General features: G+C 40.2%; 2 protein-coding genes across 5 annotated transcripts in view; one reads left to right on the top strand and one right to left on the bottom strand.

Moving 5' to 3' along the window:
* Positions 1 to 12,142, bottom strand: part of NT5C3A (5'-nucleotidase, cytosolic IIIA) — a 28,694-nt gene extending 16,552 nt beyond the window's left edge. For 3 of the 4 annotated variants that reach the window (XM_086467695.1, XM_086467700.1, XM_086467697.1), the window contains exon 1: positions 12,005 to 12,142. In XM_086467695.1, the coding sequence (XP_086323821.1) occupies positions 12,005 to 12,142 (138 nt within the window). The remainder of the gene's footprint in view (positions 1 to 12,004) is intronic. The other variant, XM_086467694.1, reaches the window with a different exon arrangement.
* Positions 12,143 to 13,947: 1,805 nt separating this feature from the next.
* The window catches only part of BBS9 (Bardet-Biedl syndrome 9), a 298,029-nt gene continuing 286,951 nt past the window's right edge, over positions 13,948 to 25,025 (top strand). The window contains 4 exon segments of the mRNA XM_086467596.1: positions 13,948 to 14,059; positions 17,597 to 17,747; positions 18,924 to 18,988; positions 21,434 to 21,547. Coding sequence (XP_086323722.1) covers positions 13,948 to 14,059; positions 17,597 to 17,747; positions 18,924 to 18,988; positions 21,434 to 21,547 — 442 coding nt within the window.

Here is a 25,025-nt window from a genome sequence, read left to right as displayed (position 1 = left end):
AGAAATTTTAACCATTAAGGAACTGTATTTGTTTTCCAATTTTGCTTTTGTAAGAAGTCTACTTAGTAGGTATTTTCCAAAGCAGACTACTTGCTGCAGTCTCCATGAGACAGGGAAAGCTAACTGAACCTTAGCACTCAAGTACCAAAACCAAGCAAAAGAAAGGAATCAAAATAAAACAATTTTATTCAAACATGATTTTTATTCATGCCCCAGTGAACTGAGTTAATGAGCATCATACTGGTTCAAGGAATAGCTTTTCATATTTGCAAGTGACAATTACAAGGAAAATAAGATAAATGTTCAGTTTGATGAAGCTGGGGTAAATAAAGGTTTAGAATGATACTTTGCAGGAATTTTGGATACCATTTATGTTCCCAGTACAGGTTTGGTGTAAAACAATGATAGCCATATTTACAGGTAGTATGATATAATATAGAAATATTTGTATATGAAAGCATGTGTGTATTAGAGATGACTCATGAAGAATATAAGAGATTCTTTAAACAGAAAAAGCTTTAACAGCACTTGCTATGGAGGAGTGCTAATAAGGTATTAAAGACTGAATTCATTAAACTGTGATAAATCCAGAGAAGACACGTGCTAAGAAGGTGAAGGTCTTAACCCGAATGGTTTTAAGACTCAGCAGTACAATTTTAGCTGAGAATTTGTTTTATCTACTCAGCTATCACATTTTAAAAGGCAAAAATAAATGCATGCACAGAACAGATTAGAGGAGGTAAACACTGCATCACAAGACATACTTAGCAACTTTATTTGATAGAGATTTTCGAGCTCTGATCAGAGACCAATCGTCCTTTACAATATAAGAGCAAGCTGGTGATCATCTATAGCTGTATTTATAGCTGTATTGAACACAAAGTTACTAGTGCTAACACACACACACACACACAAATGTATAAAGAACTAAACTTCTTAAGTATGTATTCTTGTCATGTTTAATACAACAATCACTATGATGTTGCACTTGCTGAAAAATGGTGTCTCAATAAAACCACTGTCATTCACTAAAAAGTAGGGCTACATAAAGACACAATTTAATCCAGCAAGATAACAGTGCATGTTTTAAGCATGGGGTAGATCATTAGTTTCATTAGGACTAAGCAAAGGTTTTAGGCAGTGGAGAAGAAAAATAATTAGCTTGTGTTAAGGTCATGCAGTGAGATAAATTATTCAGGTTTGATGATCTCTCAAGGTGGTTACTCTATGAAAGTCTATGACGTCAGAATTAGATGGTGGTTTTTTCTGTGGTTTGTTTTCATTTTGATTTGTTTCTTAAACAGTTTCTGTAGTTCTGCAATTCTAACATGAACAGAGTTTTTAGCATCAGTTGGAAACATGTAGGAAGCCATGACTTGCAATTCTATATGGGATTGTTCAGATGACAGAATAAAAGATACTGCAACATCATTGTCCCTTATGCACCTTCCTCTTGTGCTTACAAAAACTCTCTAAAAGCAAAAAAGTAGGAATGAAGGCAAGCCAAATACATTGCTGACTTAGTATCTTGAAGTCCAGGTAACAGAACACTGGGGCAAGAGGTTTTGATGGACTTGTACATTAATCAAAGACATATTTCTCAAACAGGGAGGTATTGTTACACATTACAAAACTCGGAAAGAACTGTAACAACTGTGGCAATAGAAGCTGACACTTTCTGCAATATTTCAAATCCTGTATAGAAGTCTATGAATAGTAATTAGGGCCTGAATTTCCAGTATTTAATGTGATCTCATCCTGCTAGTTATTACTCCAGGCAAAAATTTAGTCTCTTTCTGAGAGAATATATGGGGTACAAACCATACAGAACCAGTTCTGAACGTTCTGGGATTGAATGAATACAGCTCAGGTCAGGCATTTTTTGCCTCTGATTGTATGTTAGGGGAATTGCCTTATCTCTGTGCTTTGCTTCCACTCTGTCACTTCGGAGAGAATTAACCTTTAAAACTGGTAGGTTAAAAAAGAAAAAAGTTATGTATTGTTTAGTAATCAGTGATAACTGGAAATAATCGAATGATCTTCAGTCTTGGTAATCTTGGAAATACCAGCCTATAAATGACATCCTACTTGAGCTAGAGTTTGATGTTTTTTCCTTAACCATTCCTCCCCGCCCCTTGCACAAAAAAAAATATAAAAATATTCTAAATGTAAGCAAGCTCAGATCAATACTAAGAAGTTATTATATTATGCTTAAATTTTATGAATAGCTTCTAAAGCACTAGAATTTAAGAAGAAATCATGGTTGCGACACTCATTGCAGGGATGAAGAAAAGAGCTTTTTTTTTCTCGGCCTTCATACTTACATTCCATGGGTGCCTATTCTTACCAATGCTTTCTGGACAGCCTTCTTTACAAACCCACCATGCACTTACAACGTAAAACACCAAATGCAGTTCTGGTTTCCCCACCTTACAGGGGATAGAGCAGAACTGGAAATGGCCCCGAGAAGGGCAGTAAGGATGAGCCATGATACGAAAAGCTTCCATATAATGAACAACTGAATATAACAGAATTCTTCAGCCCGGAAAAGAAATGACTGGATGGCATAGAAAAGGTTAATAGGGAAAGATTGTTCACTATCTCTTCCAGTGTAAGAAGTAGAGGTCATCGACTAAAATTAACGGGAGGCACATTCAAAACAAATTAAAGGAGTCAGCTACAGGTCATGCAATTAAATAGAAAGACGTGGAATCCTGTTCTGGTGCTACTGTAAGTTTACACAGCCTTAAAAAGGTACTGGATAACAACACAAAAAAAGCTCATCTTAAACTACAGACACTGTCTCTGAAACCCAAGCTGCTGGAGGCTAGGAAATCATTCTGGAAGAAAATCATGACAACTTGCCCCACTCTTAAGCTTTCCCTGGACCTCTGCTATAGACCACTGCTAGACAGTTGATACTATCTGTATCGGGCGAGACCTTTCATGGAAGGTAAGTCAACACTCCCTGTCTATAACATGTGACACAGGGAGAATAATTTGCTCTTCATGATAGTGCTTCAGGTTGAATTTCAAGTATGTTATTTTTTACCCCATCCTTCCTTTTTCCTTCCAGTTCTTCTTCAGAGAACACGGATACAGAAAATTCATTTTTGACAAATTATATTTTTTCAATTTGAGTGGTACTCTCATTTTCCTTTAATACTGCTACGGTAACAGGATAGATGTTGGAGTCTGGCTATCTGAAAGATCCCTCTCATGTTACACAGAATCTAACGCTTACTCAAAGAATGCTTACAGCTGAGGTTGTTGGTACAACTAATCCTTGGTCAAAATACCTAGGCGAACAGCATAGAATTCTGAGAACTGGCAGGATGTAGATACTGTGGTATATTTGTAAGTTCTTAATTAGCTATCAGGTGTGCAAAAGCTCACCTTGCATAATAACGTCATTTGGATGACCTATACTTTTTTTCCCCCAAACTGTACATTTGCATGTATACTTTTTATAAGTAAATATACTGTATATATGTATATGCACATGCATTGAAAGAACTTAAAAACAAATGCTTGTTTCCCTAGAAGCTTCCCACGTAACACTATCTAAATGGAATTTGCATTAAGCCGAAGGCCTGGACTGAAGCAGTTGCTGCTGATTCTCTTCTTCTCTTATCTGCTTCTAAGAAAAAACCCATCTGCTTAGATTTATTTTTTCACTAAGCCTAAGAATGCTGTATCTAGATCAAATAAACTCTGACCCTTGAATAGTGGAGTTGCAGGGCCCAGTGTGAAACCAAAGTCAGCAGGACAAAGTTTAATCTACAGGGCTTTACCAGATGCTACAATTCTGATGGAAGAATGTAGTGTTAATATATTCCAATTGAAGTTCCATATTGAGACTCATTAAGTTTTTAACTGTCAGGATCTCTTTGAGTACAGACCCTTGTTTAAACTTGAAAAAATAATCTGTTGAGTCTAAAGATGACATACAAATACCATGGACTCATTTAAAAGTCCCTGAGGTGTGACGGACTGTTTCGTCTCTGTGTCTCATTGTTTTATGGGTGTTTCTGACTGCTGGATACATTCAAAGATGCAACTGGATGCTCCTTATTTCTTTTATCTCTGTGTATTTACCCTCTTGAAGTGATATAGGACATGTTCAAACCCAGTTTGTAGTAATACTACCACTACTACACTTTGTACGACCCTACTACTACTGTTAACGTACCCATACTGCCACTGCTTTGTACTAATTCCCACTCTTCAGTTTCACATACAGTTTTTCCATGGTAACACGCAGACCAGGCTTACCCATAACTGACTTATGCTGCAAAGGCAGATTCAATCCAAGATAAGAAACGTTGCATTCCTAACTGCTAAGTGTAAAAATTACACTTTCAGTCTGATACAAGTTTCCAATGAAGAGGGAAAGTTTTAAAGGAACAAGGTTAATGGTACATTTCAGTGGTATTCATTCTGTCAGCATTAAGGCGGAGCAAATCAAACTCTTAGGTAAAAACAAAAACCTCTAATAAACTTGGATTATTTCAGTGATTCAATCTGCAAAGCACACAAACAGTTCTTTATATAAATCTTCAGTGTCCAGGTCTAGGCCTTGTCCTACCCCTTAAAAAAACCCACCCAACCAAAATAAACGAACACTTTTTTTTAAAGGTTAGCATCTATTAAAGCAGAAGCAACCTTTCCTTCTAGCAATAGGTATTCTTTACATAATGTATAGAAGTTTCATGAAAAATTATTTTTGTAATTATTTTCTGAGATAAGTCAGTGCAGTTCTGTATTCTTTTGTGGCATTACTGAACAAAAAGAATAGAGTTACTTTTAGTGTTTAAATATGGTGTCTTCTTTGACCTGCATACTGCCACCTTAAGCGTGTCCACTTGTACGGAAAAATGCCTCATCTGTTGTTTAGCATTCAGCTAAACAACTCTATTGATATAAAGATCAGCCAAATTAGAAAAATCCATTGGACTTTTAATGAGCACCAATTTTTTTTTTTTTTCTTAAACAGTCAGAAACTCCACACAAATAACCTAAGATAGAGATGACCAACACAACAGCCACAGATTCCAACTTAAAGGCACAGTGCCAGTCAAGCTGCTGCATGATTGACATGGGACTAAATATCTGTCTACTGCAATCTCGTAAGTTCTCTGATGTCTTACAGCAGCTGATCATTGGTGATTGACTAGTTTGGGGTCAGAGAAAGCAGCTGAGGTCCAGCAGCTGGTCAACGTAACTGCTATATGAAGACCTCTGCCCCAGGAGATCACTACAGATCAACTGCTGCAGTGACACAACTGCAAGAAGACCCAGGGAAGAGTTTGACTTCACGTCCTAACTGTTATTTTCCACATACTCAATGACAGTATACTTACCCAACTCTCTTGCCCAGTCCTACCTGGCCTTATATCTCTTTGCACGCTGGTTAGGAAATGAGGCCAGGAAGAATAGTTGTGAGCTATTCCTGTCTCTAAGTTGCACTTAGTATGTGGTGGGATCAGCCAAATGTCAGTTCTGAGCATCTGACAGGCAGCAGAGACATAGCTGCCCTGGACCCTCTGCATGCAGGAGCAGTTCAGTTGTAGGTGTCTGACCTGGAGTCAGGCAGTGGCCAAGAAATGCCAGTTGCTGTGGGACAGCGTTTCTTAAATGACAGGTCACTTACAAGACAGTGTCTATCTATCTTCAGGGACCTGCCGAGCTAACAGATAAAACAATTCACACTAGTGCCACCTGCTGGTCTACACTGTCTGCTGCAGCTCAACTAGCTAGGAGTTAAATCTTGAAAATTAATTACCATCTGGCAAATGCACATAAAAATCTAACAGTGTGTTTCTCTGCCGATATTTTTCCTTAAACTCTCTCCAACGCTTACTCTTTACAGTAGGTGAAGGGTATATTGTAGCACCCTGGCACAAACTATGCTTGCGTACGCACACACGGAGGAAAGGGGGCTGATGGCTTGAAGGCTATTAACATGAATTGGAAGTAGCCAACACAGAAAAAGATTATGTATTTGCATTATGCAATTCATTCAAGTGAAAATAAAAGGTAAGAGGCAGGTATTCTAACTTTTTATTTTAAGGAAAGAACTTCAAAATTCAGGTATTTTTAAAAAATTTCCAGACTTAAACAAACAGTGACACTTTTATATTTACAGGTATATTTAAAATTGCTAGTATTCTCCTGCCTATAAAAGCCTGGAGCCATACCTTGAGTCTCTTCAATGCCTCTATTGATCAATTAAGATACTTTTTATAGAAGTTGATGGTTCTTGTTAAGTCAAGACTGACTGTTGAAATGATATATGTATTCAGACAATTAAAAAAACCTTATTGCTTATACTGTTTGACAGTTAAAGGTAACATGTTTAATACTTGCAGTATTTGGCATTGGTCTTAGTCTGTAAAAAGAGTTTAATAATGCCATTATAGCTCAACCAATAATCTAGAGTTATCACAAGGAGGAGAAAAACCTCTTGAAAATATGACTTAACACATACCAAACATTTATGAAAACGTAAACTTATTCCAGAGCGGAATGATTAATTGAAAGATTGTTTTTCTCTCTTGGAGAAAGACTTTATACAAAAGGTAGAAGAAAGCAACAAACAAGCTCTTCTGAGCCTTTACCTACAACATATATTGTACCCTGACATTTACTTGCATTTACTACTTGCAGCTCAATTTTCAGGTGTAGCTCATCATCATGTTTTTGGTAACTGTTATAACTAGGATGAATCCGAAAGAAACTAATGCAGAATTAACGATTTAATTGATCTTCCCATACCCATTCCTTGTAAGAATATATGTTTCAAGACCTACTGAATTAAAAAAAAAAAAAAGGCAGCAGCAATTTCAGAAAATTGAAACCTACTTCCGAAACAGGTGGTTAAATTGTAGCATCAGCTTATTGTACTAAAGTAAAATATTACTATGTACACAATCCGTATAGTAGACTACTTTTTCATTCTTAACAGTGTTAGAAGAAAACACTGAAACTGAGTCAATTTTTCTTCCCATAGCATCCAAATTTTTTAATGATTTATGATTTTATTGATTTTAATGATGAATGATTTTACAGTGAGAATAAAAACCTATTACTAGTGTCTCAGTTGTAACAACACGAACTATACTTAAAGTGTTTTTCCTGGCCTGTGTATACTTGCTTTACAAGTCACATTCTAGGTTATTATATATTATGATTATCTGTACAAAAAGGCTGTGGGCAGCACCACCTTGTTTTAAAATTTTAACAATATTCTAAAAATTATTCTAATACTCTAGTGGCTAGTACTGTAAGGGCTTTCAATCACATGTTGATAGGTGGGGGCAGTATTGGGTCTCAGGAGTCCTTTAGCTTTTCACTACTTAGGTTCCTATCACGGCACCTTTCTTTTGGAACAGTATCATTGCCACATGGATCACATCAGTGGGTAGCTCTCAGGGTCACAGCATTTAAAATATCATCACTGCAATACCCAGAAAGTGACAATGTCCTGCAGTGGTATCATCAGGAGAGTCCCTGTTCCTTCCATTCCCTTTTTATTGATTCCGCTTTGTTCATGCTCAAACTCTTCTTCGTCTTTGTAAAGGAAAAAGTCTGTATGAAGGAGTTTCACATACAGCCATTTAGAATCTTGAATATGTATGCTACGTATTACACACTCCTTTACTTTATTCTCCACTTGGAGGTCATCAACATCTCATGCCAGAGTAACTTCACCGTTACTGTAACAACTAGTTACTAGCAACAACACAAGAATAAAGAAGTGGAGTGGTATGTGATTGCTGCCAGTTGTAAAGGTCTGTACCCCTCCTCTGTGGAACAAATGCTCTGATGCCCTGTGAAACAATGCACCAATCTCACAAGAGATGGGCAAGTAAAAGAATAATAATAAAAAATATCTCCCCACACAAATCCTATGACAGTCACACTCGCAGATTACGTTCCTTTATTTCTTAGGGAAGTAGATAAATAGCAGCTACCCCACTTCTTATTAATTTGCTTATTTCTCTCCAGGTAAATTCTAATATTGCACAAATCCATGAATTTCTTTTCCTCCCCTCATGTATTAAAAAGGAAAGTGGCCACAGACATTTATCAATGGCTGGCTGAAGTTTCCTGTAAAACAAGAAACTGCTTTTTAAGTTGATTTTTGATTTGCTGATGTTGAAATATGATACAAAGTGTTTCTTCTGGGTAATTAGACACTGTCACTTCAGGGACAGAATGGAGAAACAGACAAATGTAATTAAGTGTTGGCCCAGTTTTCTGGAAAACAAACCTGAGAGAGTAAGTCTCAGTTTGAGGTATTCTGCTATTCTGTTTTCAACCAGTTCTATTATGGTTTCTCACCCTTATAAAATAAATAGAATAAAAAGCTCCAAAACTAAAGAGCAAGGAACAAGCTGCTGAAAAAAATCCAAGGTTCTAACAACTTTGTTTATGAAACAGACAAGCAACAAAAAATACTGTTAACTCCATCAAGCACCTTTTCTTACATTACCCCTGTATTTTAGTTAGCATGGGCTATTCCTTACAGATGAGCGTTTTCAAAAGACTTAAGCAACATTTTCCACTCTAGTTTGTGAACACCTGTTTTCTGCTGAGTTTCTGAAAGGCTTCACAAAGAGTAAGCAAGATACGGAAGTCTATTGTCAGTAGAATTCATTTGCTATATAAGGATCAACAACTTAATTGTAAACTTGTCTGGGGCCTGAAAAAGCCAAAAGATTGAGAGTTACCGTAAGGTTTAATCTCTTTTTAAAGTAGCTATCAATCATTATCTAATAAGTTACTTTAAGGATCTAATTAATTATTAACCTTCTCTTTAAATTAAAGTTAGCAACCTTGCAGCTAACTCTTACCTTCACCTGACTGTAGGAATACTTTTACAGTTTCTCAAAAACGGCAATTTGGCTGTGCAAAGGAACACAGAAGGCTCTGAGAGAGAGTTGTTTCTCAACACACAGAATAAAATGTCACGTGACTGGCTATATATTTACTATTAATGCCTCTGTTACTTCAGAAGAGGAACCGAAGTAACTCTGTCTACATGTACCAGTGTGTAAGGGAAACTCTCTATTTGCAAACTTCAAATGGTCAATGAAGACAAAATACTAATACTTTAATTCCAAACTTAAGCCTTTGCTTCTAAATAAGATGCAGTAATTTTATGGTGTCTTTATTAAGCTTAAATTTGTGTACCAGCTAATTACTTTGCTGAAGAAGTTATCTACTGAAATGTGAGACAGATCTGTAAGAATTTCTTGATTTTTATTATTCAGCAAGGAAACATGGTTACCCTTGTATTTTCCACAATGCTTGAGAATCCTTTCCCCTTTTCTTCACATTAAACATTCTTGGTGTCATAATCCTGGCTATTACCTTGTCTTATAGATATTCTATTTGATTGGTAAACATCACTGTCTTCTTAGCGTTTAATCACTGTTGTAAGTCAGCTTTTTACTTACATTTGGGTCTTACGTTCATTGAATTTTAACTAAAAGATTTATTGCTGTAGTTTATTATATTGAAAGAATATTTCATTGGTGAGAATTACACATAACTAAGGTGTAAATAGGCCTGTTCCCTACTCATTTTGATAAAAGATATAAACAAAGGTAATTCTGAGTCTACTGAGGGTATAAAACCAAAGTGTAATGTTCCCCAAAGAAAACTTGAACCAAAAAAATCTGCTGAAAATACAAAAACAATCCTGTAATTTTAATCTAACACAGAAGACCTGCCTGCTTTAGTAACTCGTCTGTTAGAACAAATACATTTCAATAAAGCAGTATTTTGTCACCCCCAACTTACACTAAATTACAGACTGGAAAACAGCACCTTCTCCACAAAGCTCAAAGGAAGGTCTCTCTCATGATAAACTGAAAGAGACACGGTGTCTTGTAAAGGACAAATGTTTAATCAAATCCACGTTGTTGGATAAAACTATTTCAGGAAGTTCTCCAGAATGCAGCATATTCCAGTAAAACACACACTTACAACACTTTTTTGCCCTTATTTGACAAACTAAACTCCTTGGCACGAAATTTACATAACAATTTCACTAATTTCAAAGAAATTTCGCATCCTGACTACATGTGCCCACTGAAAATACTCCTTGAGGCAGAAAGAAGATGTGCAGCTGATGAGCTAAAGATGTTAGCCTGAGGAAGCTGCCAACTTTAATGTCGGTTGAAATGCTACCTCTCTAAGTGAGCAGATAGTATTAACGTGTTGCATCCAATCGGTAAAATGTTTCCATATGAGAAAGCTGACGTGCTTTGAACAAGCTTTATTTTTCCCTTGCAATTTAAAGTTGAGAAAAGCTCTGATCATAAAAGCAGAATTTTTGGAAGTATATATTTAGGATCACAGATCTGCATCCAAGAACGTAGCTCTGAAAACTGTTATCTGAAGTACGTACTTCAGAAATTCACTTACAAGAAATCAATGTAACATTGGCATAACAAATTTTTTCCCTACAAAAGGCAAAATCTTTGCAACAAAGACAAAAGTTAAAGTCTTCCCAGCCAAAACACCACTTAAACATTGTACAGAAAGTTAGTACAAATACATCTTTAGCAATTATTAGGCACTTTCTGAACTACGGCTCAAATGGGAGACTGTGAATAGGAGCTGGCAAAACTATTGCATCCGCTTTCTCAGTGTTTGTATGGTTGGGTTTTTAAATGTTGTTACTTTATTGTCCACATAACTATAGAGTAAGTTCCAGTATTACAGTACTAGAATTTAAAAAAAGGAATAATTTATAGTTAACCAGTTTTATGCCACTGTAAGTTTTCAAATGAGTTTTGTAAAATCCTGCTATAGAGTCCATAGCCTTTTTTCAGAAATAGATCTAAAACCTAAAGTGGCAATCCAAACTTTTTGCTCTTCCACAAGCTGTTGTGGGAGAGCAGAAACTAAAAAGCAAGACACACCCCTTCAAATTGTTGAATGCTCTGCCTGATGACTAGAAACAGCATTCAAATATTATTTTCAACAGTAAGTATGATGACTTTTATCGCTAGTGAAACCACAGAGTGAAATTCTTCTCTGGACCCGCATTATCACAAACTGCATTGTGTGACCTCCACCGGCAAGTGTTGCACCACATGGCCAAGTGAGTAGTTGATGGCTCGCAACTGACATATAGATTCTCAGAAAAATTTGTGTTTCTATGTGTAATTAAAAAAAAACAAATCTGAGCTTTTAGTAAGGTTTTGCAGGGGAGATCACAAAATATCCATTGGCTAACATCAAGTGACTTGATGATTTCAGTTCAGTTCTTCAGTACAGTGGTCTCCAAATCATAAACTCAGATTTTGAAGGATTCAAACATAAAATGTCTAAACTAAGACCTTTAACATCCAACTACTGACAAGGAGATAGTTAAACAATACCCTAAATAAAAGTTTAACATGGGCAGTAGAGACTGCTCCATCTTCCTTTTATAGTAACTGTGGACAGACATTGCTTCCCAGTTTCAACAGATGGCTCCCCCCCACTTTTCTTTTAAACAAGTTACAAGCAGGATTTTAAATTACCACCAAGAGCCACAGTTTCACGCACAGGTACACAGGGGCCAGACAGGCCAGGCCGGAGCAGACGCTTAGCGCTAGCGGAGCATGCTGTGGCGGCACAGCTCCGCCTGCTCCACCGCCCGTCCTTAGGAAGCCGGGCTCAACACCCCTCCTCTGCCCCTTCGCCTCGAGGCGCGGACACGAGACACAGGCAGCCCCACACCTCTGGAGGGGAGACCTGCAGCAGGGTCCCCAGGGCACGACTGAGAGGGAGAAGGGACCCGCGTGCTTTGGGCAAGGGGCTGTTACGTGACGGCGGCGTGCGGAGCGGGAAGGGACATCCGCCTGCGTCCCCAGGGGCGGCCGCGGGAAGCCGGCCCACCGGGGAGGCGCCGGCCTGAGGAGAAGGAGACGGGCGTGCGGCCGGGGGCGGAGGGGCGCCGGCCTCCTCCGCGTCGCCCCGCTCCCGGCCTCTTACCACGTACCATCTCGATGATCTTGGTCTTCTTACCCGTCCTCTTCTTCATGGTGAAGATGTACTGGGCCAGCACCACCCCGCCGACCAGGGCGCACACGCTGGCGCTGGCCACCGCTCCCATCTTCGCCACCGCGGTCCTGTCCATGGTAGCTCCCAGGTGCGGGGAAGAAGCGGGGGCCGCCCGCTGGAGTAGGAGCGGGGGATGCCCCTCAGCGCCGGCCCCAGCCGCCGCCCCCCACCCACCGCCAGACCCGGCAAGTCGGCAACGGCGGCGCCGCGCGCCGCCCGCCTCCGCAGCACGCGCCCCGCCGCCTCGGCTCCGGCGCGGAGTCCCCGCGAGACGTCACGCGCCGCGTGGCCTGCCGGCGGTACCACGCAAAAGGATAAAGCGGGGGGAGGAAGAGCGACGGCTGGTGGAGCAGGGCGGCGCAGAAGGCGCCCTCCCGGGCGACGGGTTTCTGTGAGGCCTTTGAAACGCAAAAGCACCAGGTGGGAGGTTGTTTTGCCTCAGGAAACACAAAGGAATGCCCCTCTCCCCCCGCCCAGGAGGAAATGAGAGCGCCCAACGGTCCGTCGCGCCGCTTCCCAAACTACACTTCCCAGTGCCGGCGCGAAGCGCGGGCCGCCCTTCTGGGCCGGGCGGGGCGGGGCGGGGCGGGGCGAGGCGCGGCGCGGCGCGGAGGGGCGGGGCCGGGCGCGGCCGGCGCAGAAAGCGCGTTGAGAAGGACGTCGGAGATGGCGGCGGTAGCGGGGAGGGGGCTGTGACCCGGCCGTGCCTGAGCCAGGGGCTCCCGCGAGGAAGCGGGGCTGCCGGCCCGGAGAAGCTCGGACCGCACCGCACGGCGCCCGGGAGGTGCCGTCTCCCGTCCAGCGAAGCCCCCGCCGGTCTCTCTCTCTCTCTCTCCCTTCCCCCGCTCTGGGGTGCGTGTGCGGGTCCGTGGGCGGGGGTTGGGGGGGATGGAGGTGCTGCGGTGGAGCTGCTGCGGTGCAGGACGGGGGCTCTGCGAGGGAGGGGGTGTGCGGGGCGGGCTGTGCGCTGGGCTGCGGCAGGTTGCCTAGCCGGCGCGGCGACGGTAACCGCCTGAGGTGAGAAAATAAATGTTTTTATTTGCCAGGCATGGTTTCCTTTAAAGAGGAAGGGCGCGGGCTTGCGGGGCTGCGTTTGCTCCGGAGGGGAGCAAGGGGTGAGCCCATCGCTTTTCTCTCTTCCCGAGAACCGCCGGAGCCGGCGCTGCCTGCTTGCCCCTCAGCCCCTCCGCGGGGTCGGGTTTGTCCCGCTCGTGGCGCTGTGAGATTTGAACTAGGGTAATGGTATTGTCCAGCTGCCTACAAAAGGATTAGTCTCTTCCCCCTCCCCCCTTCTTAAAATAACAGCAGGTAGGGAGCAGAAAAGCTGATTTGTGCCCTATCTGACCGAGTTCTTTAGTCATGTCACTAGGGCATCTTCAAGGCGATTACTTGGTGGCGGTTTCAATATTGTCTGTTTATGTCTCCATTTACTTCTCTAAAAATAAAATCTCTTGCAGAAAACTTGTATCAGAATCTTTTTTTTTTTTTCCTGACAATCCTTAGTAAGAGGAAAAAACCCTCAGTTCTGTGATTTTAAAAACTTATGTTACTTTCTTAATGCTTGTTACAGAAGGCTTGTATCAGTTTAAAAAAGCTGGTTTTTTTTTCACTTTTTCTTCCTATAGCTAGCAGTGTCTAGCACCACTACTTTGTGAACTAATGACACAGTTTCCTAAGGTTGTTTTCTGAACTGCATAAGCTGAAACCCAAGACATCTGAAATTAGCATTTATTCAGCTCACACTAGAACAATGTGAAGCTAAGAGGTGGAATATACTTAATAAGAGTTGTTGCTTACAAAGAAAAAGTTGCTTGTATAAACATTTGTATATATATTAGTATACACTTGAACATTTGTTTGTTTCCTTTTCAGTAAAGAAGAATGTCCTTGTTTAAAGCTAGAGACTGGTGGTCCACCATACTTGGAGAAAAGGAAGAATTTGACCAAGGTTGTCTGTGTGTTGCTGATGTTGATAATAGTGGCAGTGGACAAGGTAAATTCAAAATTACATGGTTAAGCTACACAGCTGCAAGGTTGCTTTGACCAATGAATACTGAAAGCTCGTTAGCCAGTCTAGTTGGTTAGTTAAAGTCCCCTATCTTTAATGTTACCTTGTAGGCTTAAGAAGACAAATTCAATGCCATTTGTCTTTGTATATTTGTAGGTTTCTAAACATCTTGATTCTTGCTTGTGTTCAGTAGTAATTTCTCTTGTGTCTTATTCCCTCAATGGTAGATATCTTTAAAATAGAGCCTTTTCAGTTAGTCACGAGAGCGCAAGCACATTGTAAGTTGTTGAAAGAACTTAAGGAGGGGGACAAACAGGTTAGAGCTAATCAGCTAAGAATTTAGAAAAATCAACCAACCAACCTTTCCTGCCTGGAAAATAAGGGGCCATTGAAATGAGCAACTGTGCTTGAGTAAACACTGCTTTTCTACATAGTCAATAATGTTGCTGTCAGAGTTCTTCTGTTTCTGTAGTTTTTAAATTAATAAATACTTGGCATCTTTCTCTGATACGCTTGTGCTCATCTTGGAGCTCTGTTTTTTGCTCTGTAGAGGTACTTGAGTTTAATTTCACCATTGCCACACTTTTAAGATTATTTTTATTTTAGATTGTCCCTTTTCAGGAGGATTTGAATAAAGTTGAGCTGTTACTGGTTTGGTGTATAACCTTTTTCAGTAGGAATTCATAGAATCATTTAGATTGGAAAAGGCCTTTTAAGATCAAGTCTAACTGTTAACCCAGCACTGCCAAGCCCACCACTAACCCATGTTCCTAAGCTCCATGTCTACACATCTTTTGAATACCTCCAGGGACAGTGACTTGCCTTTCATAAACCTGTGCTGACTGGGACTGATCACCTGGTTGTCCTACACATGCCACCTGATGGCACCCAAGACGATCTCCTCCATTACCTTCCCCAGCACTGAGGTCAGACTGACAGACCTGTAGTTACCCAGATCCTCCTTCCAGCCCTACTTGTAGAAGAGTGTCACATTAGCTAACCTCCAGTCAACTGGGACCTCCCCAGTTAGCCGGGACTGCTGGTAAATGATGGAAAGTGGCTTAGTGAGCACTTCTGCCAGCTCCCTCAGTACCCTTGGGTGGATGCCATCCAGTCCCATCGACTTGTGTGTGTGTCTAAGCGATGTAGCAGGTCACTAACCATTTCCCCTCGGATTATGGGGGCTTCATTCTGCTTCCTGTCTTCCAGCTCAGCAGCTGGGTACCTGGAGAACTACTGGCCTTACTGTTAAAGGCTGAGGCAGAGAAGACACTAAGTACCTCAGCCTTTGTCACTGTTTCCCCCTGCATCCAATAAAGGACGGAGATTCTCCTTAGCCCTCCTTTTGTTGCTAATGTATTTATAGAAACATTTTTTTATCATCTTTTATGACAGTAGCCAGATGAAGTTCTAGCTGGGCTCTGGCCCTTCTAATTTTCTCCCTGCATAACCTCATGATATCCTTGTAGTTCCCTCCTGAGCGGCCTGCCCCTTCTTCCAAAGGTCGTAAACTCTTCTTTATTTTCCTGAGTTCCAGCCAAAGCTCTCTGTTCAGCCAGGCTGGTTGTCTTCCCTGCCATCTCATCTTTCAGCACATGGCAACATCCTGCTCCTGAGCCTTTAACGCTTCCTTCTTGAGGGATGTCCAGCCTCCCTGGACTCCTTTGCCCTCCAGGACTGCCTCCCAAGGGACTCTGTCAACCAGGCTCCTAAACAGGCCACAGTCTGCCCTCTGGAAGTCCAAGGTGGCAGCTCTGCTGTCCTCCCTCCTTGCTTCTCTGAGAATTGAAAACTCTATCATTTTGTGATAGTTATGCCCAAGACAGCTTGCAGCCATCACATCACCCACAAGTCCTTCTCTGTTTGCAAACAATGGGTCCAGCAGGGCACCTTCCCTAGCTGGCTTCCTCACCAGTTGTGTCAGGAAGGTCTCTTCCACATACTCCAGGAACCTCTTGGACGGTTTCCTTTCTGCTGTATTGTATTTCCAGCAGATGTCTGGTAAGTTGAAATCCCTAATGAGGATAAGGGCTAGTGATTGTGAGACCTCCCAGCTGCTTATAGAGTATTTCATCAGCCTCTTCATCCTGGTTGGGTGGTCTATAACAGACTCCCACCATATCTCCCTTCTTGGCCTTTCCCCTTATTCTTACTCATAAACACTACACCCTTTCATCGCTGTCATCAAGCTCTAGACAGTCAAAACACTTCCTAACACAGAATTACCTCACCACCTCTTCTTCCTTGCCTGTCCCTTCTGAAGAGTTTGTAGCCATCCAATGCAGCACTCCAGTTGTGTGAGTCGTCCCACTGTGTTTCTGTGATGGCAACTGTGTCATAGTTTTCCTGCTGCACAATGGCTTCCAGCCTCTCCTGTTGCCTCTGCTACGTGCGTTGGTGTAGATGTGCTTCAGTTGGGCTATTGATGCTGCCACCCCTTTGGGGGGAGAAGCCCTAATTCCTATGTGACTGTTCTCAGGCGTCTCTGTGGTTTCTAACACAATAACCTTGCTAGCACACTGTCCCTCAAACGTTTTTGTGCTGCCCCCAGGCTTATTTCTAGTGAGCCTGGTTTTATTCCTTTCTCCCTTCAAATCTAATTTAAAGCTCTTTCAATGAGCCCTGTTAACTCCTGTGCAAAGGTCCTTTTTCCCCTTTGAGACAGGTGTACCCCATGTGTTGCCAGCAGGGCTGGTGTTGTGTAGGGCAGCCTATGATCAAAAACCCCAAAATTCTGCTGGAGTTCTGAACAGTCTTCTCCTAGTGGAAAAAATGTAATTGGTATAAAAGCAGGACCTAAACAGTGTTATGGGAGTAGTAGTCTGCTGTTCTGTTTACTTTTTCCAACATTGTATTTGCTCTTTGTTTTCGAACTGGGCTTTTTTTCTTCCAGAGTTCAGGACCGAAAGTGAATCACCTAGTTGAAATTGCCTAAGCACAGGTCAAAATGTCCTCCCTTAAGTATTTTTAAGGAATTGGTAACTAAAATGGATTTAGTTTTCAACTGGTGGAATACTTGTTACTGAACTGAGGAGAAGATGAGAGTGGGAAAAGCAGTTAGTACTCTCTGAATGAGGGACTTGGAGTTGCAAGTTTTTGTGGCTGAAGATAAATCAAATAAATCTCAAAGATTCCTCTTTGAGATAATGGATATGTCTCAAGAGCAGGTAAGGCCTGGCTTTGACCTGCGGTAGTAATTACCTGACTGTGGTTTGCATTTGGATAATGTCATTGGTCCCAATTTTAAAATGTCACACTTCTGCTGGTGTGATATGTGTATGCACAAATCCAAGATGTAGAAGCTGAAATGGTAATTGCCATATTGAACCCTCTGACAGGTTTCCATGGATATGCAAAAAAGCTAATCTTAACCTAGAAGACAGAGCATAATCAAAGTTAGTTGAATCGTGTAAACATTCTATCTTTTTATGGTATTCTTTGAAGCACTTCTGCAGCAAATTGAATTCCACATGTGCTATTGTATTCTGTGGTCTCCTTTGGTTTTTTGGTGTTTTTTTGTAGATAAAGTTATTGTGGGCAGTTATATGGGATATCTCCGAATCTTTAATCCGCATCCTGTGAAACCTGGAGATGGAGTACAACCTGAAGACTTACTCTTAGAAGTGCAGTTAAGAGAACCAATATTGCAGGTGGAAGTGGGAAGATTTGTTTTGTAAGTCAACAACAGGCTGTGTTGCTGTTTATTTAAAGCTTATATGTGATTTTCTTTCTTTGTTTTGGGGGGTCGAGTTTTCAGTTTCCAGATGGACAACTATTAAGCACATCTATGAAGACTGCATTTGATGCATTTGATCTGCTTCTCTAATTGTCTTGATATGAAAGAATTTTTACTAGAAGTATATGTGGAGGATAATCTTCCAGATATATGCTTTTTAAAAAATTATACAAGTAGAACAGGAAAAACCTTATATTGAAAGATTTTTTAGGTGTTGAGAAAACTTGAGTAACTTGTTATGATCTCAGATGTAATATTGGCCAGTTGTTTTGGGTTTGATAGTGGATTGAAGATCTTTAATTCCAATGAACTTAGTGGAAATAAGTGGTCACATAGAGAAAGATACTATGACCGTAAGGAAAAGGCTTTATATTTAATTGGATGTAAGAGGATCTATTTAGGAGAACTTTATTTTAAAAATGAGAGAAAAAAACTTGTACTACAATGGGAAAGACTTGTGCTCTGAGACCAAAGGCCACAAGCTAAAAGGCTGGCATTGGTTGGAAACTGTTCTTTTACTCATAGAGTGACTCTGTGCAGGAATTCTAATGCCTTACCCTGTGAAATGATCTATAACATTTTCTATAGTTACAGCACAAGAACTTTCGCTGCAGGAAATACTACTTAAATCTGTGGGAAGAAGAATGTGAATATAGGATTCTAAGTTTATGACTTCTGCCTTATAATTTAATTTAGATTCCATGCAGCTATTACAAAAGTGAATTTAACAAAAAGTAATGTATGCAGTCGCTTGAATAATACTTGTTTGGAGGGATGATCCTCATATCCATTTGGTTTTTGGAAGAATTAACAGCACCTTGTCTGAAATGATTTTCAGGCTAAACTGGGAAAATAGTTGACTTGCTCTTCATACTTAAATCTGAAAATTTGCTCTTAAAGGAATAATTATAATCTTGAAATTAACTTCAAATGCTGCAATATGACTTTGGGAAGAATAGTACTTCTGAGTTTTTATGCTAGCATCTAACACCCAAACCTTTGGATTTGGCCCACACCTGAAAGTAATTTCAACATTTTACTTGGATTTTATCCTGTATGCGTTTTACTTGGAATTTATCTGAAAACAGTGCTTTTTTTAAACTTTCTTCACAGTGGTACTGAAGGACTTCATCTGGCTGTGTTGCATTCCCGAAAACTCTGTGTATATGCTGTTTCAGGTTAGTTTATGGGTACAAGTTTTTCAGTGATTGTAAGTGTATTCTGAAGTTTGGATTAGGTTAATGCTAAACTTGGTATATACAGTGTTTGCTCATCATCCTTGAAGAGCTACAGTCGTGTTTTCTCACTCAAACTCATGTATGAAGAGGAAACATTAGTACTTAGGTCTAGATTTCCCAATGGTTAACAGAGATTTGCTGATCTGCTCAGTGGCTGAGATGCTGTCATGTGTGTGATGGTCCGTGGTTGGTAGTGCTTGTGAACAGCGGGTTCTTATCACAGTTTTAGGAGTGGGTGTTACTGGTTACCATGCTAATGAACAAATGGTTGCTTAATGACAATTTACTTGTCTCTTTAAAAATGAAGCAATTGCAATTACTTCTGAAATCAAAAATGCAGATAATTTCTTAGAAAGCCAGAACACTGGTAATTTAGCCCAAGAGAAGACAGGAGGTTACTACTGTTAAGAAGGTGAAACTACTGTTTTTTCTTAAATCCTCTTTCTTCTGCTGGCTTTGTCTGGGAATTCTAAATGCTGTGTTCTCTCTGTATGTAAAGAGGCAAGTCTGTTCTGTGTGTTGAATTTTCTCTCATACATGCTTAAAGCAAAGCACAGATTTAAGAGATCTATTGTTTGTACCCCCGTCTTCATAATTCAACAGACAACTGTACATTGGTCACTTTCACTGTGTAGGGACAGCTGTGGCTCCTTTCATTATAAGAGCAGGTTTTCTTGTAGGAGCAGCTATCTCCTTGTTCTTGCTTGCCTTGTAGGCAGATAGGTTACAAACACATGAGCTCTTTCCAGATTCTGTTAGCCTTCTAGTTATCTTATCTGGAGACACCTGTAAAATTGGCCTCTGTTGAGAAGGGATACTTTGAGGTGTACTGCAGTTTTCATAATTTCCTTTCTCTCTAATAGTGACACAATTTTTATTAAGCCCATTTATTTTAAAATTTGCATTAATGGCATACAACAAGAAATCAGTCTAAAATTCTTTTCTAGTTATAATTTGCTGTTCAGTCTACATGACTTAAGCATTTAAGTAATAATAAAAGTAAAGTTTTACAATAATAGACTTTTCATACTAGTTTGTAAGCATTCATGCTTTAATGGTAACTTCTGTCATCTGAACAGGTACTTTTGAACAAGCTCATTTGAGAAATAATGATCATTATTTCTTTATGTTTCCATGGCAAATTACATTGCCATAAAGTGGGATCTCTACTTGCTTTATTCACGTTGTCATTATCTGTTATTGATGATATAGTAACTGTGCTGCTTCTCCTTGACAAATGAAAACATCCTTCAGGGCTGACTAAAGTGTGGCCTGGATATTGTATTACAGTCAGTACACACAGACTGACTACTTTCTAACTTGTTTTTCCTCTGGTGTTGCTACTTAGCTAGTTACTTATCCAGCCAGGGCTTTTTTCCTCATGTCTGTTGCAATTCTTTCTCTAATGTGGGCCTGCTTCAGGGGTAATTGCTTAAAAGCTATATTGGATTTTAGTTGGAGAAATTGCCTGAAAGGTTAGCATAAGCTACAAATATTTCATAGCATGTTGTTTAAGATGATGTTGGAATACTCTTTTTATACTTAAAAGCTGTGGTAGGATTTAGCTTAGATATCGTTCACTCAAAACACCTTTTCCCCTGCTGATGTGACTGTTCTCAAAGTTGCGGTTTTTTGATTGCTAATAGTAGTCCTTAAGTGTTACTCTACGGGATTGAAGAACTTTGTTTTCTTCATGGGGTGCAGGAAAGACTTTTGATTATCAAAAAGGGAGCTTTAACTCCAGCTTCTTTAGAAAGACTTTTTGAATTTCTGCTAGTTCACTGAAGAAGTCAGGAAACTAAAGTGCTTGCAGACCTTTTCGGAGAATGTGATGTATATCATAAAATTATTTTTGTTCCTGTATGTTTGTCTCTTATCTTCAGGTTGTTGTTCTCTGCATTGAATTTCAGACAAACTAAAGGCAAGTGATGAATGTGCCCTAGGCGTAGCTTCGTCAAATTATAGCTGATGACTAGCTACAGCTTAATTTGAGACAAAGACTATTATAGCTAAGGCTGGCTGTTGGATATAATACATTCACTGAATAACTAAAGAATCATAACAGTTCCCATTTGAGCAGGCTTTTTTCTGATCTTAGAGGTGTGCCTAACATGAAGGAAAATACATTTAAGTAATGAAATCTCAATCTCTTGCTAAGTCTTTATACCATATTTAGTATAATAAGACCTAATTTCTGGTTCTGACCTTTAGAATTTCTGTAGCTTGGCGATTTTTTTTTTTTAAAGAAAGTAGCAGTGTGAGCTTTTGTATCTCAAAGTCAGCAGGAGTAAGTAATATGGTTTTTTTAGGGCTGTTTAAACTGGTACTCCTTCTTCCACTTTGCATGGTTTAAAGATATAAATATATACTCTTTGTTTTTTGTAGGAACTCTGGGAAATGTGGAACATGGGAACCAGTATCAGATTAAACTGATGTATGAGCACAATCTTCAGAGAACTGCTTGTAATATGACTTACGGTCCATTTGGTGGTGTAAAAGGTAAGATTCTTGTTGCATATTCTTTATTATTAGTTGTTTAACTCTGAACAGTTGAGAATTAACTTAAATTTTAAAAGGCAACATGATGCTGCTGTCTAGAGGAAACCGTCTTTCTGTAAATAATGGTACCTTTTATCTGATGCATACAGAAAATAACTGAACTAAAATGAGACAAAGACTGTTAAATGCAGAATAGTTGTTTTGTCACATCTTGAACTGGATATGAATTTACAAAGATAATATTGATTTTAAAAAATGTTACAAGCCCCTTGGCTCTTCCCTTGTAAAATACTTTAACATCTAAGGTAATTATTTTCTTCTGTGCTTTAATTCTGTTTTGCTTTTCTGCAACTTGCTTATTCTGGACAAAGAAAAAAGTTAATATCTTCATTCTCTGAACCTAAAATATCAAGTGTTTTAAAGATTTGTAGTGCAGACTTTAAAAAAATATTTTTAAAACTTTGATTGGAAGAACTTAACAGTGGAAAATAGTATTTATGATGTGTGTATTTTGAATGAGTTTAGTATATATCAGCCTTTTTTGAACTTGTAACGCAATTATGAATGTGTTTGTGTTCCAATCGGGAAGCATTTAGGTTTGCTCTACATCACAGCTCTTTCTCTTCAGAAGTAAAGTTTGCCCAACAATATTGGGGGGCAGTAGTCATCTACACAAGTAGTGCCCCTAAACTGTTGGCAGAGTGATATCACTTTACCAAGGCAGAAAGTCTTTTGAGTCAACATGGCAAGTGTATGCAGACAGTTCCTTAGTTCTGTGTCTCTAGTAATCTTCTAATAATAATTCTACAATGCCTTTCCCTAAACTCAAGCTTGTCCCTGGGCTTAAGCTTAGCTGACCAAAATTCGTACTGACTGAAGAGATTTTCACTTACTAATTTTGCACAATCACCTTGGGAAAAATGGTTAGCTCGTGTGGGTGAGAAAGTATCTGTGCCATGAGTATCTTGAGGAGTGAGTGTATAGAGCATGAGCATATTCCTGTTAACAGCAGAAAGACTGTATGGAGTTTCCTAAATCTAAGAGGAGGGAATAGTCTGCTTCCTGACATACAGTAGTGGAATTGCAGTAACAGTATTGAGGGGATTGTAAGCTAAGAGTTGCGAGTGTCTGGAATGGTTCAGGAAGAATAAAACAAATACCCATGTACCACCATGCAGTTCTGCAGAATAAACTGTCTGGATTTTTGACATTCCTGTTGGTTTACCATGGAGATCTGATTAGAGGTCTGATCACCAGATCAATCTTGATGCCAGACCTGTCTTAAATACCTTATCGTGAGCTGTGGCGGATGCAAGTGATGTAATGAAGAAAATGTCTTTGCAAGCTAGGGAGACAGAAGGTAATATTTACCTCAGAACCTACTCAGGCAGCCAAACGCTTTTCAACACCTAGGACGGTCAAAATGAGGGCCAGTCCTGACAAAGCAGCAAGAGGAGCAGGGGGAGCTCTGGTAAGTTCTGCAAACTTTTCCTGTTTTCTAGTAGCACTTATGTCCCAGCATGTCAAGCTGCTTTCCTTTTCTTTCTTCCCCATGTTCCGGTTCACATAAGTGTGTCTTGCTGTGGAAAAAGAATTACCTCAAGTCTTGAGGTGGCAAAAATGTTAATAAACAAGGAAGGCAGAGATTGGTGTTATGCAATAAAACATGTTCATATCATAAGATGAAGCGGCTTTCTGTTTAAGACCTAAATCTATGAAAAGTATAGTGAATGTTCAGGTACCTGGTAGGCTACTAAGGCATATATTGAAGTGTCAGAGAAATAGGCAAAATGGACACTGGAGAAAGATCTTTTGAGGAAATGGAAGCATGTTCTTTTTTGTAGATTTCGTGGACTGAATGTCTTTTTTATGTGGCTTTCCTGGACTGTCTGATTAGATTTCTTGTCAACGATGTGCTTTTAATCTTGCCCCTAGCCTTTTGCAGTGAATCTATTTCAGGTTTTTTAACCATCAGCTTTAATACTCTATTCTCTTCTTGAGGCTTGTGAATGACAGTATTGTGGTTTTATTTCCACCTTGCAAGACCAGCCAAAGTGAGCCAGAAAGGAGGTCTATCAAGCATTGTTAATTTTAGAAAACAGATGCCTGTCCTGGCCTAGCCTGCCATACTGTCTTGTGTATCTTTGGCAAATGTTCTGGGATACAATTGAGAGCCAACCAGTCTGTAAATAATTATTTTTTTTAGTCTCTGCCTTCCACAGGCTTCTCTGGAATTCTTGCCAGGCATCTGCTAACAGTCTCTGTCACCTTCAACAGAGGTTAATTCCTGATGGTGGCAGTGCTGTAAGCGTGTGGCATTGAGCTTGCTTTGCTAACAGTCTGACCTCTACACTACACTCTAGAAGTGGACTAACAAAATATAGGGAGAGTTTGTGTATTTATTGCCTTCTGTTACTGCTGTGACTACTATGCGTCTTATTGCTATACTGAAGCATCCTTGAAACAATGTGAAGGTGAAAGAGACACTTCAGAGGTCACGTTTACAGAGCTATTGAAGCAGACACAGGAAAATGGCAGCTGAACAGGAGGAGGAATGCATTAAGGGAAAGCATGCTGTGGGAGTGTCTGGGAGGAGGATGAATGTCAGTCCCTCAGAAACATAATCTTTCACCTGAGGAAGCAAAGAATGCTGCAGGAGTTGACACAGAGCACTTGATCTATGAAGTTCCTCAGTCTTGCTGAGATTTCCCTTGCTGAAGATTATGCTATTTTTTTAATGGAGCTCTTAATCCTGTGCCTTCGGTGGTAAAGAAACTCATTCTACTCAGCCATACCAGTTAACGCTGGCAAAAGAAAAATAGGATTGAGTTTGTGTACAGTAGTTTGTACTGGTGTCCTCTAACACATTCTTGAGGGTTTTCTGTCCTTTCTTGGGATGAACAGTTGTATGGGTTCTAGGTAATGCTCTGTTTCTTTTTTGTTGAGCTACTTCTGAACAGTTGCCTGCCAATTTAATGGATATTGCTGAAAATGCTCAGTTTGCTACTGCTTGTTCTTACCTCAGATAAAATACTTGCTTCTTGGCATTCAGATTTCTCCCGTAATCATTCATAATGTGATTTCTACCCATGAGCAGATTCAGTCTGTGCTGTCTAGTCGGCCACTGCAGCTGTGGCTTTAACTGAGATGCCAAGTGCTCTATTAGTCTTGATGCTGTTAAGGTTGCATAGTCAGTTTTGAAAGTTGGGATGTAAAGCCAGCATACAGTTTTCATATCCCATCCTACATGTCCTTTGGCCTCTGTGGTGGCCTCTGCTCATTCCTTTGGAAAAAGTTTCAAATTCCTTTGAAAACAGAAGGTTGAACAGCAAAGAAGGTGGCTGAGGCTTACTGCTGCCCCCTGCTTTACAGAGAACCCTGTGGGGAAAGCACTCAGCATGCTCTCTTGTCGTCAAGAACCTCCCGTAGTGTGGGATGGCGTAGGTAGTGTTGCAAGAAATGCATAAAACAGGCTGGA

Source organism: Leptosomus discolor, chromosome 7, assembly GCF_034619465.1.
Source record: "Leptosomus discolor isolate bLepDis1 chromosome 7, bLepDis1.hap2, whole genome shotgun sequence".
Lineage (NCBI taxonomy): Eukaryota > Metazoa > Chordata > Aves > Leptosomiformes > Leptosomidae > Leptosomus > Leptosomus discolor.
This window is presented reverse-complemented; position numbering and strand designations above follow the sequence as displayed.